Here is a 17040-nt window from a genome sequence, read left to right as displayed (position 1 = left end):
CTCGATTTACCAGTCGATCTACGTTCCTACCCTCACCTATGGTCATGAGCTGTGGGTCGTGACCGAAAGAACAAGAGCTCTGAAATGAGTTTCCTCCGCAGGGTGGCCGGGCTCTCCCTTAGAGATAGGGTGAGGAGCTCGGTCATCCGGGAGGGGCTCAGAGTAGAGCCACTGCTCCTCCACATTGAGAGGGGCCAGTTGAGCTGGCTCGGGCATCTGGTCAGGACGCCTCCTGGACCTCCCTGGTGAGGTGTTCCAGGCACGTCCCTCTGGCAGGAGACCCTGGGGAAGATCCAGGACACGCTGGAGGGATTATATCTCTCGAGTGGCCTGTGAACGCCTTGGGATCTGATATGTCAACTACATCTTGATAGTTTTTATTTAATTTAATCCAAAACAACTACAGTATGGCATGTATTCTGCAGGATGGTGTGTGAGATTCATTAATTCTGCAGTAATACAGCCCAGTTTTGGCTTCTTGCATGAAACTGCAGCTTGGTGAACAAAGCTACTGTTTAGTTTCTCCAGAGCGTGGGTGTATATATTTCCTCAGACAACACTTTAGACATAGTATTTATTTCAATTTTAAAAGTTTATAACAACTTCTGGGTAACATAACATTAAAACAAAACAGAAAAATAAAACAAATGCACATTTTTAATCGCACCCCAGGCTGACAACATGAGAATTCAGAAAAGCAGTTTTGGAAAAAAAAAAAAAACAATAATAAAAAAATCACAGGAAAATAGAGTACATCAGGAGCAACAACCCCCCTTCTGTGGGAGAGGGGGCCACATCAGGACCTGATTTCATGGCACACACGTGTTGCCGCAGCACCAAGCGAAGCGATTTTGGATAAAAATTCAAGCCAGTGGGTTTAAGATTCTGGGTGAAAAAACAGAACCCAAAACCTGAAGAGCTTCGTTGTTTTCTTTTTATTGTTGTTTTTACAGAAAAGCTCAGCACCTGGAAATGTTAAAAACACAAAACAAATGTGTGTTTTTTCTGATCAAACAGCCACGATTTCAATTCAAAGCTTTTTTTTTTTCTGACAGATATCCGTAACATTCCCCAAACATTAGACTACCTAAAAGCCTCATTTAAGCGTTTTAATCACTCTACAAACTGAATAGAAAGGTTGCAGCGACTGGTGCAGCTAATGTCAGACAAGGCTGTGAGGAAACATGGCTCTGTCAGTGCTCGGTAGCTAGCTTTATGTTCAGTGAAAATGCAAGACCCATTTGTGGTTAAAAACAGCAAACAATCTCCCCATAGCCAAATAGTTTTGTTTTTTTTTCAAATATATATTTATTATATATAAAATACTGTTTCATTCATAAAAGCCTTACTTTGTACATTATCTGAGTTGATGTGTGTCAGTGAGAAGCAAGAAAATCTGTGTGAATGAGTGTGAGAGCTAAAAAAAAAAAAAAAAAAAAAGAACCTGTCATGACAAACACCTGGTACTGATTCAAGACCTAATACACTAAAAATAAAAAGATGTTTTACACAATATACACATATTATTACTTACAAAATGGAAAAAAAGAGAAAAAAGGTGGAAGCTGAGGGTTAGCAGGTGGGCTACAGCGGGGTTAGTACCACCAAATGTGATGTCAAACGACAGAAAACTGACAGAGGGACAGAAACAGGGAGAGTCTGGATAAAAGGCTAGTATTAAAAAACAAACAGAAAGAAGGTATTCAGTCTCACTAAGGAAAGCTCATCGTCAGTGCATCTGTCATCCTGGATGTTCTGAAGTCAAAGTGCCGATTTGGTAACCATGGGCATCATCTGCTCCTCATCAAAAAGACCGGGGGGGTTAAAAGTAAATTTAAAAGGCAACAAAGATAAAGGAAGTGAGGAAAAAGAGTGAAAAATGCACTGAAGTTGTCACACATCCATCATGGCACCATTTCGTGGATATATTAATGCTTTCATTTTGAGGTACTTTTTAAGAAAAAACAAAGACTAAATGAAAGATTAATTTACGTCCATTTTTTTTTCTCTTTTTCGCTTGTTTTTTTTGTTAAGCTGTGTTGCACAGTAGCACCATTGTTTTAGTTGTAGTTTTTTTTTTTCTGGAAGACAATGCACCCTTGGAATTCCACCTTGTCGCCATGTCAACAGTCAGGACGACGGCTGTCCACACTCCTCCAACTTGTCCTCGTCACCAGGTCATCCAATGTCTTGACAGCGATCAGGCACTCCCTAGCAACAGTAGATCTCTTGTTGCTACGTGCCGTTACGTAGTTTTCCGGCAGACCGCACAGCGGCTGATGCGTGTGCTAAGGTTACCCGCCTTGAAGGTCTCTGACTGCGGCTTCCTGTAAGAACCAAAGCATAAAGACAGTCAGTAGGAGCAGAAAAGTGAAAGCGTGATTTAAACTGGTCCCATCCAATAACTGAGGGTGAGCCAAGACCCTACAACCTGCTGACACACACACCTGAACATCTCAGAACGCTCCACTGTGGCTAGCCAAAAGCTGTAGGAGTTGCTGAAGTAGTTGCAAGTCCCTCTGCCGTGGCACTCTATGAAGGGATTGCTACGGAATTCCTCTAAGCAGGAGCCGGGGGAGGCCAAAGCCTGACCAGAGCCTTCTGCGCCGGCGCTGGTGTGCTGCAGAGAGAAGGGAAACATGAATAAATCCGCTTCTGATCAGCAACAGAAGGAAGTTCTAACAGTTTTTGCCCATTTGCGTTGTATAACCAGCACCAAACATGGAAACCTTTGAAATTTGGCTTTAAATGTTGGGGTGACACTTTGTAATGAAGACATGGCAGTGATGATGTACTTCCTGTGAAGTGTAAGTCACTTCCTGTGCTGCGACTACTGTTGTGTTTGTCAAGACGGCAAATTGTCCCAGAAAAAGGTGCTTTTAAATGTGCATTAGTGTGATTATTCCTGCTGCCTCGCTTATTTCACATCTGTTTGAAGGGTTGTTCGCAAACTGAATCTAACCGCTAGGTGTAATGTTGGGACAAATCTGGAAGATAAGAGGGCCGACAGTGGTAAAGATGACAGCCATAGACTGTATATAAAGAGATGGGCGGAGCCTCCATGACGTCACCCATAGGTTCCTGAAGAGCTATATTGAAGCTCGGTGGGCAGTTCCTACCATCGCCATCTTGGCAGAGGCATGCGTGTCGTCTCCCCCGGAAAATACAAATATGGGCAAAGCTTCATGGTGGATGATTGGCATCGAGCGAACTCCGAGCTCTCTGTAGCTAAGAGCAAACCGAGCTAACCTGGAGATAACAGGAGCTAACCAGCTAACGGAGGTAAATGGGATAAAGCTAAGTCACGTTGTTAACCGGCTAAAAACTGCGGTTGTTCTATGTTCTTCTTATTTGAACCGGGAGATTAGGTACCTGTCAATCAAAAGGACACGCCCCTAAATATGCCAAACTTCAAGATTAAATTACTTTTAAATGGGCGAGTTAGAAAAAAATTCACTTCCCCCACAGTTGTCATGAAGGTAAACCTGACCTATTAAACAGAAAATGGATTTTTGAACCAGGCTGTAAACATGTTTATTTCTGCTGTGAAGTTGGTCTTTTTAACATGGGAGTCTATGGGGATTTGCTCTGTTTAGAAGCCCCTAGTGGATGAAGGGGAACTGCAGTTTTATGCACTTCTGCATAGGCTTCACTTTTAACTGCCGGAGGCTCCGTCCATCTTTCATGTATGGCTATCATCCTGCAGGTTTTAGTGTTTCCCTTGTACAACACATTTGATCCAAGTGAAAAGGTTTTCCAAGAACTTTTTGTCATCTTCTGCGCCTGCCTGTTAATGAGCCATTGGTTTGGGTCAGGTGTGTTGTACCTGGAAAACAATAAAACCTGCAGGATGGTAGCCCTTCAGGACCGGAGTTGGTGACCTCTGGTCTATGATGTCACCATATGTTGCCGTGGTAACAGAAGGTCCAAAATCTGCGTTGGGCTTTCTTTGTTTTCTACATGTTGCATTTTCTTCTTGTTTTTTGTCTACTTTCCCTTTTTTCTGTTCTGGTTCTGTCCTGTCCAGTCAGGTCCAGCAGCACGATGCTAACTCTCTCATACAAACACACAAAATAAACAGTCAAATGATAAAAATTCAGATGATCAAGGGGATCATTATAAAGATCCTCTTTTTGCTCAGCAGAACGCCTAAACCATCATTTTGCTTGTTTTAACATGACGTGGTTTAAAAACAAGCAAAAAAAGCGATAAAAATGACAGAACATTTTAAAGATAATACAAAAGAGACTTTTTTTATGGTGCATTTATACACACATGATGCTTTTTTAATTCCATGACTTGTGTGTTAAACAGTCAGTCTTAAGCCAACTCCACAAACTCTCATTTTGTCAGGGCAATTCGATTGGTCCATACCTCTCAGATGGTCAGGCTAATGCTAATCTTTGTTAGCCACAATTTTCTCCACAACACAGAATCTCCACTGAAGGAGGATTTTGTTAAACAAGTGATCTCTATTTGCAGAAAAATATCAGGATTTTCTGGTTTAATTTCTTTTAATCAGGAATAATTTTTGAGTAATTCAGCCCTGGAGGGAGGTAATGCTGGAAGGGAGACTTTTACTGGCAGAAAGATGATGGAAAACACTCGTTTTCTGTAAATCTTAACAATAATTTGGCCACAGAATCTTCTGATACAGTATAAAAACATAAATTTCATTCCCACAGGACAGTGATAAAGTGCACTACGAGATTGTTGGCAACATGGTGGTGATGAAAAGGTCAAGTCATTTTCTAAAGCGTATAAATTTACAATGTAGTTTAGCCGTGTGTCGTCAGCACAACTATGAACACCGATGACGCGCCTTCCGATCAAATTATCAAGTGGAAGCTTTTAAAATTTAAAAAGAGTGGGGCCTAGAACTGGTCCTTGGGGCACCCCAGACAGGATTTCATGAATTTTTAAGGAGTATGTGTCCATACAGAGATTTGGTTGTTCAAAACCTCTTCAAACGGCCGTCAGAGGGTTAGCTTAGGGTGAATCTTTGTTAGCCAGAACGCTTTCCACCACAAAGTCTCCAATAAGGACTATTTTTGCACAAATCTCTTGTGTTAAAAAAAAACTCCTGGTTTTTATAAACCAGTAACAATATATTTTAGGAGCAGCCGCAATTCAACTGCAAAGGAAGTTTGAGGAGGAACTTTAATCGGCAGGAAAAATATACAAAAATGTTGCTTTTAGCAAATATGTTGTCATTCTTTTCTGTCATTTTCTGCAAATCGTTACAACTGTTTGCAGGATTATCATGAAATTTAAACGCTTTTTTAAAAAATGGTCTCATGATGAAGAGCTTTACAGGGTTTTTGCATCATCCTACCATCATGAAGGAGTATCCAAACCAGAGATGTTCCCATGTTGGAGGACAATCAGGAATTTGGATGGTCTGACTGTGGACTGCGATCACCATGGCAGGAGCTTCACACACCACACACCTAGGATCAGTGAATGGTACATACTGGTAAATGTCTGGTGTGGTTCCACAATCAGCAGCACCCCTCTCCTTTCTCCTGCTCCCTACCTGCTGATGAAGGGCTTGATGCTTTCTCCGCTAACGGGGGACATGGACATGGGCATGGGCTCGAGCGTAGACAGCCAGTAGGAGTAGTCGTTTCGGGAGGCGAAGTTGCAGACGTTGTTGATGTTGCAGAACATGAAGGGCATGGGGCTGAATCTGCTCAGGCAGCTTCCGGCTGTGCCTAGAAAAAGAACGGAAAACCTGTTTTTCTTTCTGTCTGAGCCTACTTTCAGCTAAAGGAACGGTTCAGTGAAGGAAAAGGCCGTCGTACCGAGATCCTGTCCATGTGCCCTCTCGTTGCCCTGAACGTACAGCAGAGAGTACCCATCGTAGATTAAGTTGGTCCCACGCGGACAGTCGGGTATGTCTTTTGTCTGGCTGTGTCGGGTGATGAGGAAACCGTGGGCTGCTGAGACTGATCCTGGAGGACCTGGGGGACCCTGTGGACCGCTTGAGCCAGGTGGACCACTTGCGCCCTTAAAGCCTGCGATTACAGAAAAGGACTTGGGTCAGATCAACTTTTTTTTTCTTTGTAAATTGGCAGGATGGGTTTTTCCTCTATTTTACCCACCAGGTGGACCTTGAGGACCAGGGTCTCCCTTCCTGCCAGGTGAGCCGTTAAAGCCCGGAGGACCTTCTGCACCAGGACTTCCAGGTTCACCAGGTAGACCTGGGCGAAAAAAAATACATTAAGCATGACAACCTGTCAACCAGACTCACACTTTACTCATCAGCTTTCACACCGCTTCTGGGAACAAGATTTGAAGAGATGATGAAGAATAAAACAGATAATAAAGGATGAGTTTTTCCTCTATAAACAGCTTTTCTTATCTTTGATTGTTTATTTTTGTTTTGTGTTTCTCTTCCCCTGCCAGGTTCAGCGTTGTCATATCAGGACTGATGATTGCAATAAAAATAATAATAAAAATATTCAGAATATCAAAATGTCCCACGGTAGAGCAAATCTGTCTGGCCAAATACTGACGTTCTGTATGTTATCATGCAGGACAGGGTTAGAAAAACCCAATAAATAAATAATAAATTGATAAATAAACAAACCCTGTGAACGTCTGGAGCGAGGAGCTCAGTGAGACTGAGTTACTGGCATGAAGGAGAATTCAGGCTCTACAGAGCGCTGAGTTCCCATTTACCTTCCTATTAGAGATGAAAAACTTCATCTACAACATTCTGCTTATTTTATCTGAATTTCCTCTTTAGATATGTGTGTAGAAATAAACCAAACACACACAGAGAACAGCATGGTTTTACAGATTAAAAGCAAACTTTTTTTTATTTCTGCCTTCAAAGACATTTTTAAAAGTCTGAAATTTGATGGTTTCAGGGCTGAAAAGTGAGTAAAAAATAATTATATAATTTCAAACAGCAGATTTGTCAGTGAAGGCAGAAGAACTGGAGAAAATCTTCCTCAATGACAGATTAGGAAAGATTCTGCAGTGCAGAATGTTATTGAAACATTTGAGTTACGTGGAGCAAGTTATGTCGTAAAAGTTATCTCATTATCAGACGTCCCAACATGATAAAACTGATCCACGTGTCCCAGATCAAAGCTCTGCTGCATGTTGTCAGCCTCTCTGGACTCGGAGGCTTCCGGGATGGACCATCACACGTTTGTGTTCTTTGTAAAATATCTTTTAAACCAAAATAAGTTGTTTTTTGTTTGTTTGTACAAAGTCTGTGCTCTAAATAAATTGCCTTTATACAGGAAACAAGTCAGCATGATTGATAAGATTTAAGATAATTATTTATTGTCTAAATAGTTTGTTTTTATTTGGTGTTTAACTGTATAAAAGTTATGAAGCTTGTTTGAAACAAAAAAACTAAAATATTTTTTCTCTCTGAGGGGTGAAAGTGTGCCGCTTCCTGCCATCTGGAGGTCTCTTCATTCTCTCATCCCATCTACAACCCATGCAACTCTCCTCTGACCCTTTGCAGATCCACCAAAGTCCAAAATCACCTACCTGGGGATCCAGGGCCTCCAGAAGGGCCAGGCGGTCCCCGTGGACCTGGGCTGCCCTGAGGACCAGGGGGTCCTGGTTCTCCCTTAATGGGGCTGGGAGGTGAAGCTATAGCAGGATCACCAGGAGGACCTAGTCAGAAATAACGTGTTAAAAGTTTATTTGGAAGGCAGATTACATTTCTTTCACGTGAGATATGAACAACAGCTGAGAACTGAGAAGTCTTTTCACTCACCAGGTGGTCCCAAGTCACCAGGACTCCCAGGAAGACCACTTTGACCGGGTAGTCCTGTGTCTCCCTTTGGTCCTGATAGAAACAATGTTTGCAATGAAAGAATGAAATTTTTGGATGGCTGGAAAATAACTAAACATTCCAGGTATGTGAACTAACCAAGGAATCCAGGAACACCGGGTAGACCAATGTCTCCCTTTGGACCAGGACTGCCCGGACCACCAGGAGAACCCTGGTAAGAAGGAAAAAGTTATTCAGCGTGTTTGATGTCTTTGACCGTCCAAAATAAAACTCCAGTTAGTTGTTTTTTTCTCCTTGAGGTCTTCAGGAGTTTAAATATGTGTAGTGCATCTAGAAACAACCATACCGGGAATCCTGGAACACCAGGGTCTCCTTTCATTCCAGTAAAGCCAGGCGGGCCAGGAGCACCTGGAATACCTTTCTCTCCTTTAACACCGCCACTTCCTGCAGGTCCGCGAGGACCTTGTGGGCCAGGAGCACCTTCACATGCACAAGTTTAGAGGTTAGACACAATAACATTGCAAACAGTTTCATTTTCCCTTTAATTCATCTAAAGGAAGTTTAATGACAGAAAAAATATATAAAATATTTTAGACTTTATTGTTTAAAAGAAAAACCAGACAGCTGTCTGTCACTGGCTGATAACAGCAGGACTCTGCAGTCTGGACCCACGAGACTACCAAAGCTGTCTGGTACAGACAGCAGAAAACTTCATTCCCATGTCTGACATAACTACAGTCAGATTGATGTCATATTCTCCCCTCAGACATAAGCAGCAGGAAAAAGTTAAAAGTTTCTGCTATTTTGCTCCATTTCTATGAAAATATTCTGTCTGAACAGTTTTCCTGCAAACATAAATACGAAACATATTCTGCATTATTTTTCTTGATGGGGGTGGACAGCGTAGGATGTTGTGCATTACAGTAATAATGTTTACTGGTCCTGTGTGAGATGTCCAGTCTGCCCTGTAGGATCAAAATAAAGTGGGCCAGTTAAGACCAGCCTCCTTTCTGATGATGAAATCCTGTTCAAAGCGTGTACCACATTGTGTGCATCAAAACCATCAAACCATTTGGTCTAACCTGGAGGACCTAGGGTTCCCAGAATTCCCGGGTAAAGCCAAGCCGAGTTGATGTAATGAGGCAAAGAGAAGAGGTTTAGACAAAGGTGAGTAACAGCACACAAACACAGATAGAACTCATAGTGAAAGCGCTACTCTGTCTGATGTAGGCTTGTAATGGTCACCAATCTGGTTAAGATTTGGTTTTTTAGTGTAAATCTAGATGTGAAATCCTTGCAGAGATTATATAGACACACTCACTGGCTTCTTTATCAAGTACCTCGCTAATGGTTGTCAGCAACTAAATGCATTTAGTCATGTAGACATGGTCAGGACGACTTACTGAAGGTCAAACTGAGCATCACAATAAGGAAGGAACTTTAAATGTGCCATAAGAATGGTCTGAAAAAGAAGAAACATCCAGCGATGTCTGGACCAAAATGTCGACAGAAAAGGCAACAAGGACTCGAATAACAGCTGGTTCCAACCGATATACGTAGCATCTCTGAACACAAAACATATCCAACCTTTATGCAAATGGTCTCCAGCAGCAGAAGACCACACAGGCTGACCCTCCTGTCAGCTAAGCACAGGAAACTGAGGCTACAATTCACACAGACTCACCAGAACTGGAAAAAGACGACGAAAAATCGTTTCCTGGTCTGACGGAGTCTAAATTTCAGCTGAACCTTTCAGAATTTAATGGAACCAACATGAAAGCATAGCTGTAGCCTGCCTTGTATCAACTGTTAAGGTTGCTCGAGGTGTAATGATGTAGAGGAATATTATTGTTGCAGACTTTGGGCCAGGTCTCACTGTCAGAGACCCCTATGATGACGACCATGGGCGTGATTTGTTCCTGAAAGTGGATCACCCTCTGGAGCCAGGCCTGGAGGTGGGGCATGAGAGCGTTTGTCTGGTGACCGGGTCTTTGCCCGCGGGGCCCGGTCAGGTTCAGCCTGAAAGGGTTACATGGGCCCCACCTCTCGTGGGCTCACCTTTTGCGGGAGAAGCCGAAGGGGTTGGGTGTGAGCTTGTGAGGTGGGCTACAGCAAGAGGCGGAGACCCTGGATTCTCGGCTGCTGAAACTGGCTCTAGGGACATGGGATGTCACCTCTCTGGAGGGCTTGTGCACAAGGTTGAGTGGTTCCGGCTAGATATAATTGGACCCACCTCGACTCGTGCCTTGGGCTCTGGAACCAGTACCCTCGAGAGGGGCTGGACATTCCTCCACTCTCGACTGAGACCTGGTCCTCAGCGGGAAATGGGTGGACTGCCCTCAAAAATATCTGAGGAAAGTTTTCATCACTTTGTATAATCTATCCCACCAACTATTACGGCAGTTCTGAAGGTAAAATCTGGTCCAACCTGGTACCTGCACTAATAAAGACATCAGTGAGTGTATGTATATATTTAATCCCCTGTGACTCAATAGAGGAAAACACATTACTTTGTTTTTATAGTGTACAAAGTCCGAAAACAAAGGCCAAAACCAACCACCAAAGTGATCCTGTGATAGTCACATCCCATTAAGTGAATCAAAAGCTATTTATGTACAAATAACTTTTTATTTTGCTGCTGAATAAAATTTTACAGGAGTAAAAATCTGAAAAAATTTACTTTTCTTCATACTTTATGTGAATTTGAATCAGATTGTGAAGGGTGATCTTCGAAGGGGAAACATTACAGCTGAGTGTGAACAGAGCTGAATCACAACAGGGGTGTGTGACAAGGACTACAACCTGTATTAATTTAAATTCAACGCTCTTTTGTCAAGTTTACCAACGTTTGGAAGAAAAGAGAATCAAATGTTGGTTTTGGCCTTTTTTTCTTTTATCGTGCCTTTGAAATGCATTCCTTAGTTTTATTATCACTCTTACAAGCACATGTAAATAACTTAAGATTTGCTCCAATCACACTGCTGATGCTACTTAACGTATCTTATACAAGCTGCAGTATGCTTGTGGAGTTGATGGGGTGGATAAATGGGAGGAAATATATTTGGACATTGCACCAAGAGCGCCAAGCAAACGAACTCGAAACGTTTGCATTGGAAGAATACTTAATGCTGACATACAGAAATATACATTTACAATTATGTGACACACTCTAGGGAATTATTTGATTTCTCAGGTGAGTTAGTTGTAAAGTGCATTTCTGTGCAAAAATGATAAGGTGCTATATGCATGACATATTCTCCATGTTAAATCCAAATTAGATAGCACCTTCATGTGATCCAGGTATCATGCTCAGAGTGACAGACTGGACTAATGTGAGCCCTAAACTTACAGGTATGTCACCGGTCATCACTTTTAAAAGGTGCTTACTAGCTAAAGGTGAACTATGCTACCGTCAGTGTGCATGGAAAGTGAGAGAGTAGAGTCATTAGGAGGACATGAAGAAAAGATGCACTGATTTGACAGGTTTCAAGTGATTTTTGTTTTCGTTGTTCCCCAGTGGGTCAGACAGTGAAGTTAAACTCAGTCAGTGTTGTTGTAAAGGACGTGCAGCAGAAGTCTGGACGCCGTTCATCTGACCTGAAGGTCCTGCGGGGACCCGATGATAAGGTTGTCACGGTGATGAGGTGGAGCCAAGCCACAGGAAACAGGAAGTAAGAGTTCATTGCATCATTTTTTTTCATTCTGACACTCAAATCTTTTTCTTAGTTTTGTTTGTTTTCAAGCCTCACACAGTAATGGAGTGTGGTGACAGTCATGTAGAAACACTTTGTGCAGTGTTGAAGAACTTCTTGACACATTAAGTCACATTTTGAACAATTAACTCAAATTTCCCATGTTTCAGCTGGTGGAGAATATGCTGGTGCACTGATGATGGATCCAACTGAATTTAACAGGAATTTCATTACAATAAATCATTTTTTAAAATACCTTTACTGAGACATAAACATTTGATTTGACTTATTTCCCCAAAGTGAGACAAATCAGGTGACCTGGAAGTGATGTCTATACCGTGTTGACTACACATCCAAAACTGTGTTGGATCATTGTGTTTACCATCATAAATACTTACAGAATGAAATATTTACTTAGTTTCACGTGATTTAAGAAAATGAAAAATTATTTTTTAATCAGAAAATACTCTTGTTTCCACATGTATTTATGGTTACTGAGCAGCTAACTGATGGCTAACTGGTCACCAAAAATGGTTTCCATCTATAGACTAAAAAAGCTTCGAGGGATTTATTGCATCCACAAAGGTCAAAGCAAAATTTCTAGCTAAGAGGGTTTAAAGTCAAATGTTCCTGTATCACAAAGTTGGCTCTGTTTGAACCTCCTGATCACCATGGTAACTGATGCTGGACTGTTTCTGTTCTTGTACAAACTGTATCATTGCTACTAAGTGATGGAAAGATGTTAAGATCACAAAAAGAAGAATATATTAATGTACACATTTGTCTATTAACAGGCTTCTTTTTTTCCCACTTGTCAATGTGAGTCCATGACAGCAACCCTTAATTATCTTACTTTTGCCTTGTTTATCTGGATGCTCATGTGACACAAAATAAGAATCTATTTTATTTCAACAGTTTTGGACATGCAGTGAACACAGCTTTCATAGGCAAAGACAAGTTTCAGGACGTGTGTCTCAGATAAAAAACAAAATCAAATCCAGTACACATCAGAAAACAGACAGGTCATAATCATAGACCGCATATGAAATATCGACGGAGCCTCCGGCACTTCCGCGCATGCGGAAGTGCATAAAATTGCAGTTCCCCCTTCATCTGCTAGACTCTCATGTTAAAAAGTCCAACTTTATAGCAGAAATAAACATGTTTACAGCCTGGTTCAAAAGTCCATTTTAGGTTTAATAGGTCAGGTTTACCTTCATGAAAACTGTGGGGGGGAGTGAATTTTTTTTCCAACTCTCCCATATAAAACTAATTTCATCTCAAAGTTCTGCATATTTAAGGGCGTGTCCTTTTGATTGACAGGTACCCAATCTCCCGCTTCAAGTAAGAAGAACGGAGAACCGCCGTTTTTAGCCGGCTAACAACGTGACTTAGCTTTAGCCCGCTTACCTCCGTTAGCTGGTTAGCTCCTGTTATCTCTGGGTTAGCTCGGTTAGCTCTTAGCTATAGGCAACTCAGAGTTCGCTCGATGTCAATCATCCACCATGACGCTCACATCCCCCCCCTCAGCTCCACCTCTTTGCCCATATTTGTATTTCACGGGCGAGACGACACGCATGCCTCTGTCAAGATGACGATGGTAGGAACCGCCCACCGAGCTTCAATTCAGCTCTTCAGAAACCTACAGGTGACGTCACGGAGGCTCCGCCCATCTCTTTATACAGTCTATGGTCATAACCCATTTTAAACATGAAAACTGATTTATTTTCTTTTCTGTTTTTAAATTGTTCTTGGGAACATGTAATTGAGTGGCCAGTTTATACTGACATATTTCCCTTCTTTAACATGTTTACTGCACGATTTTGCTTTAGGAAACATGTTGGATCTGATAAAAAAAAAAAAAAAAAAAAAAAATACAGGAAAATTCTTTAAAATTACATTCAGGTTCATCCACTTCTGTCCATCACTGTGTGAAGCTTCTTCTGAGTTTAGTGAAGCTTCTTCTGAGTTTGTTGTGTCCATGCAGATGACTTGATTGGTGGGATAAAACACACAGGACAGCTAAGCCAGACACAAACACTTATCTACTTCCATTCATCTTTAGGCAAACAATAGGATGGTTGGAGAGGTTATTCTAATCCAATAGTCATCATTGTTTTAGTAGTTTGTCTGTGGCTCAGCTGTGTAACTTTTCTTCATAAAGGATCCCGACCACACACAGGCCAGTTGTGATGGCCAGAGGACGAGACAAGCACATACATGATCACATATAGAGTGTTTCATGGCTGTGGAGAGATGAAAGATGGATGATTCTTCCATGATATGATCAGAAGACAAGGAGCAGGGAGTGAGAAGACACCAGGGGGATGGATCTGCTTGTGTAAAACACAATGAAATGACGACAGACACAATGCAGGGAAAAAAGTTTTCCTTGAGGGATGTGGTCAAACCGTGGTGAAAAACAGGAAGGAGCACCTAGCATGTCCTGGTGAGAAGTAACAGGTGGTGTTGACAACCGGACAGGTGCAGCAAGTGTTGATTGGCGAAACAACCCATGCAGATCAACTTGACGTGGAGGTAGAGGCGTTCACATAATAGGTGAAGTTTCTGCTGGTTACTGTCTGGTTTTGGCTGGTTTAGTTGTAAATAAATCAGATTTTTTTTTATGTCAAGCTGGATCATTACATCCATTAGCTGTCCTTTCCTTGTTTACTTGCATGGCCGGTCGAGGAAATGTCTGCAGATGTAACGTGAATTTTGGCTGTGATAATTTGGAAAAGGTGTGTTTTTAAAGTCATTTACCTCAAATCACTGAGGTTCATCCATATTCACAGTATTTTGACTGTTGAATGATTTTATTATGTTGAAACTCTTAATTACAAGAGATGTACCATATGCTCTCATTATACCAACATTTTTCGACTCATTGCTTAAAAATTTAAATAAAAATGACTTTACCGGTAATTTCCCATTTTTCTGCAGGAAGCCCATTGAAATATTGTATAAAACAAAGTCTATCATAAAATTCTCATTTTAGCCCTGACCCTGTTGACTTCCAATTGACCATTACTACTGAAATTCTTGATATGTGCATTAAATGCTTTCATAAAAAGATTTGTGTTGGGCACATTATTAACGCTATTATTGCTGTCACATGAAAGTATTAACTATTAATCAAATAATGCTGACAGTTGTTTCATGAGGGATAATCAAAACTTTTTCGTTGTAGGATTTTCAATATAAACTCCAAGGCTTGATGTTTCTTTATTCACAAACTATTTCCTTTTGAAATGAAGGTTTAGGCAGTGCCTAACCGTACACCTGAGTGCTTTGCTTGAGGAAGTGTTGCAGTCCACGTTCGAGAGAACAAACAGAAAAATCACTTCCATGGTTTGTTTCACCAGCATCAGAAAACCAGACAGTAACTTTAAGCAGATTTCATTGAGACAAATACTGTTTAAGTGCTTTACCTCCTCTTCCAGGTGGTCCAGGAGGTCCTTGGTTTCCTTTAGGGCCCTGCAGAGCCTGTCCTGGAGGCCCCGGGGGGCCAGCAATACCTTGAGGTCCTGGAGAGCCTGAGAAGCCAGGGTCTCCTTTAGGGCCAGGGAAACCTGGACCTCCGGGTGGACCAGGTAGACCTGGGTCTCCTTTCGCACCTTTACAGGGCATAAGATAGAGAACCTGTAGGAAATAGACAGTATAGCTGTGTTCCTCCAGCATGTTGGGCTGTAACTTACCTGGCAACCCTGGAAGGCCAACAGCTCCAGGACCACCATAACCAGGAAGTCCTGGAAAAAAATCAATTCAAATGAAACTAAACTGAATACAGATTAAAGAAAATTCAACATGTTCCCAAGACAATACAACCCGTGACTTACCTGGCTCTCCTTTAAAACCAGCTGGTCCTGGGATCCCGTCCCGACCTGCCTGACCCTTCTCACCAGGCAATCCAGGTGCTCCTGGTCGACCAGGTTCTCCTGGTCTGCCTGGACCTCCTGAGAGACCCAGGGCACCAGGTTCACCATCAAGACCTTTAGGACCAGGAATACCAGGAGCACCTGACAGGAAAAAGAGGAGTTAATGTGTCTGTATGAACTAGGTTTCAGTGCCTGTAACATTAATAACTTGATAATTATATTAATTAAAAAACTGCTTTTGAAACAAAGTCAGAAAAATTATTTACTTTCTCCAGACAGCTTCTCTACGAGTTCCCTACTGAGAAACTTCCTGTTGTCACAATTCATCCTCACCTTGGAATCCTGGGAGGCCGCTGTCGCCTTTCATACCCGGTCCTCCTGGTAAACCTGGCAGACCAGGGTTTCCTGGGTTTCCTTTCATTCCTGGACTTCCTGGGAACCCTGGCTGGCCTGGCTCACCCTACAAGAGATTTAGCAAAATGTGAGGCATGAACAAGTCTGGACAGCTTCAAGTTGCTCTCAGTAAGGAAACATAAGCAGGGGGGGACCTTTAGTCCAGGTGGTCCTGGTGGTCCAACACCAGCAGAACCCGGTTCGCCTTTGGGGCCTTGGAAGCCAGGTCCCCCTGGCAGACCTGAGGTTCCTGGCCTACCTGGAACACCTGGAGTACCCTTCTGCCCTGATGGTCCTGAAGTGTTAGAAACATGATCATTGGACAGGTTTAAGTTTAATTTATAAGCCAGCAACAAGTACCGCTCTCAGATAAAGTCAGTTTGGAGAAAAGAATCTGCTAAATGACTGTAGTAGTAGTGGTAGTAGCAGTAGTAGTACCAGTAGTATTTAATTAAATCATTTGTAGTTAGTTTAAATAAATGTGACTTTACTAAACACAATGAGACCTAACAGCCTAACATTGCTAGCATTTAGAAAACAAAGTTTTAATAAAGTACATGTTCACACACCTGGAAACCCCATCTCTCCCATGGCACCTTTTAGCCCTGGAGGTCCGGGGAAACCTGGACCTCCTGGAGGACCAGGCTCTCCCTTCAGACCTAAATAAATTAGAAACAGCAAGGTAGAAACAAATTTGGACATTTATATTTCTATTATCTACATGCTAAGAAGTAAATCCCCACCTGGTGGTCCAGGGATTCCAGGGCGTCCATCTGCTCCTGGACGTCCAGGATCACCAGGAAGACCAGCGATGCCTTTCTGCCCTGGAATACCTGGTACACCTATGGAAAGCAAATAATTCAGTGAGTTATTAGCAATAATATAAGTAGCATCTATGAGACTGAAGTTGACATTAGAAACACTCATACCTGGTGGTCCAACATCTCCTTTGTTACCCTTTATATTAGCTGGTGGGAGGCTTATTCCTGCAGGTCCTTGGACGCCGGGTTCTCCCATGTCTCCTTTGGGACCAGGGCCACCTGGTGTGCCATCTCTGCCTGGGAATCCTGGCTCGCCTGTCGGGCAGAAATGCCAACCAAGGGGATGCTACTGTCTATATGTTTTGATAAATTTAACACCATTGTGATCTTTCTGCTGCCGAGTCTCTATTTCATCATACTAACATCAGGAGATTACTTATGCGGAAAATACATTTGTCAGGATGGCAGTGAAGGGCTAGACCCAAACACAGAGACAAGGGAACAGCGATGCAGGTTCAAGACTAATTTAATTTAGACAGAGGAACTTAGGGGAC

General features: G+C 42.2%; 1 protein-coding gene across 1 annotated transcript in view; it reads right to left on the bottom strand.

Annotated features, from left to right (window-relative positions):
* Nucleotides 1-611: 611 nt before the first annotated feature.
* col4a5 (collagen, type IV, alpha 5 (Alport syndrome)) overlaps nt 612-17040 on the bottom strand; it is a 75187-nt gene continuing 58758 nt past the window's right edge. The window contains exons 32-49 of the mRNA XM_079257467.1: nt 16655-16801; nt 16469-16567; nt 16295-16384; nt 15881-16020; nt 15666-15792; nt 15294-15473; nt 15153-15203; nt 14886-15071; nt 8109-8242; nt 7901-7973; nt 7745-7816; nt 7513-7641; nt 6105-6203; nt 5805-6017; nt 5537-5714; nt 5336-5450; nt 2448-2620; nt 612-2327 (exon numbers count right to left, since the gene is read on the bottom strand). Coding sequence (XP_079113593.1) covers nt 2246-2327; nt 2448-2620; nt 5336-5450; nt 5537-5714; nt 5805-6017; nt 6105-6203; nt 7513-7641; nt 7745-7816; nt 7901-7973; nt 8109-8242; nt 14886-15071; nt 15153-15203; nt 15294-15473; nt 15666-15792; nt 15881-16020; nt 16295-16384; nt 16469-16567; nt 16655-16801 — 2288 coding nt within the window. The 3' untranslated portion in view covers nt 612-2245. The remainder of the gene's footprint in view (nt 2328-2447; nt 2621-5335; nt 5451-5536; nt 5715-5804; nt 6018-6104; nt 6204-7512; nt 7642-7744; nt 7817-7900; nt 7974-8108; nt 8243-14885; nt 15072-15152; nt 15204-15293; nt 15474-15665; nt 15793-15880; nt 16021-16294; nt 16385-16468; nt 16568-16654; nt 16802-17040) is intronic.

This window comes from Telmatherina bonti, assembly GCF_933228915.1.
Source record: "Telmatherina bonti genome assembly, chromosome: 18".
NCBI lineage: Eukaryota > Metazoa > Chordata > Actinopteri > Atheriniformes > Telmatherinidae > Telmatherina > Telmatherina bonti.
The sequence above is the reverse complement of the archived record's forward strand: the minus strand, read 5'-3'. Positions and strand labels throughout refer to the sequence as shown.